Here is a 1,119-nt window from a genome sequence, read left to right on the forward strand (position 1 = left end):
TCTTCCTCTGCCGCTATATCTTCCTCTTCCTCCCCCTCTCTATCTTTCTCTTCCTCCCCTCTCTATCTCTCTCTTCCTCTGCCGCTATATCTTTCTCTTCCTCCCCCTCTCTATCTCTCTCTTCCTCTGCCGCTATATCTTTCTCTTCCTCCCCCTCTCTATCTCTCTCTTCCTCCCCTATATCTTTCTCTTCCTCCCCCTCTCTATCTCTCTCTTCCTCTGCCGCTATATCTTTCTCTTCCTCCCCCTCTCTATCTCTCTCTTCCTCCGCCGCTATATCTTTCTCTTCCTCCCCCTCTCTATCTCTCTCTTCCTCCGCCGCTATATCTTTCTCTTCCTCCCCCTCTCTATCTTTCTCTTCCTCCGCTATATCTTTCTCTTCCTCCCCCTCTCTATCTTTCTCTTCCTCTGCCGCTATATCTTTCTCTTCCTCCCCCTCTCTATCTCTCTCTTCCTCTGCCGCTATATCTTTCTCTTCCTCCCCCTCTCTATCTCTCTCTTCCTCTGCCACTATATCTTTCTCTTCCTCCCCCTCTCTATCTCTCTCTTCCTCTGCCGCTATATCTTTCTCTTCCTCCCCCTCTCTATCTCTCTCTTCCTCTGCCGCTATATCTTTCTCTTCCTCCCCCTCTCTATCTCTCTCTTCCTCTGCCGCTATATCTTTCTCTTCCTCCCCCTCTCTATCTCTCTCTTCCTCTGCCCTATATCTTTCTCTTCCTCCCCCTCTCTATCTCTCTCTTCCTCTGCCGCTATATCTTTCTCTTCCTTCCCCCTCTCTATCTCTCTCTTCCTCTTCCTCCGCCGCTATATCTTTCTCTTCCTCCCCCTCTCTATCTCTCTCTTCCTCTGCCGCTATATCTTTCTCTTCCTCCCCCTCTCTATCTTTCTCTTCCTCCCCTCTCTACCTCTCTCTTCCTCTCTATATCTTTCTCTTCCTCCCCCTCTATCTTTCTCTTCCTCCCCCTCTCTCCTCTCTATCTCTTCCTCCCCTCTCTATCTCTCTCTCTTCCTCCCTCGCTATATCTTTCTCTTCCTCCCCTCTCTATCTTTCTCTTCCTCCCCTCTCTATCTCTCTCTTCCTCCCCCATCTATATCTTTCTCTTCTCCTCTTCCTCTATA

General features: G+C 49.4%; 1 protein-coding gene across 1 annotated transcript; it reads left to right on the forward strand.

Annotated features, from left to right (window-relative positions):
* Positions 1–233: 233 nt before the first annotated feature.
* On the forward strand, positions 234–890 carry LOC135574739 (uncharacterized; the record flags this gene model as incomplete). Its single annotated transcript, XM_065026725.1, has 1 exon — positions 234–890. A coding segment is annotated over one exon (657 nt), but the record flags the coding sequence as incomplete, so codon positions are not given.
* Positions 891–1,119: the final 229 nt, after the last annotated feature.

This window comes from Oncorhynchus nerka, linkage group LG13 (assembly GCF_034236695.1).
Source record: "Oncorhynchus nerka isolate Pitt River linkage group LG13, Oner_Uvic_2.0, whole genome shotgun sequence".
Lineage (NCBI taxonomy): Eukaryota > Metazoa > Chordata > Actinopteri > Salmoniformes > Salmonidae > Oncorhynchus > Oncorhynchus nerka.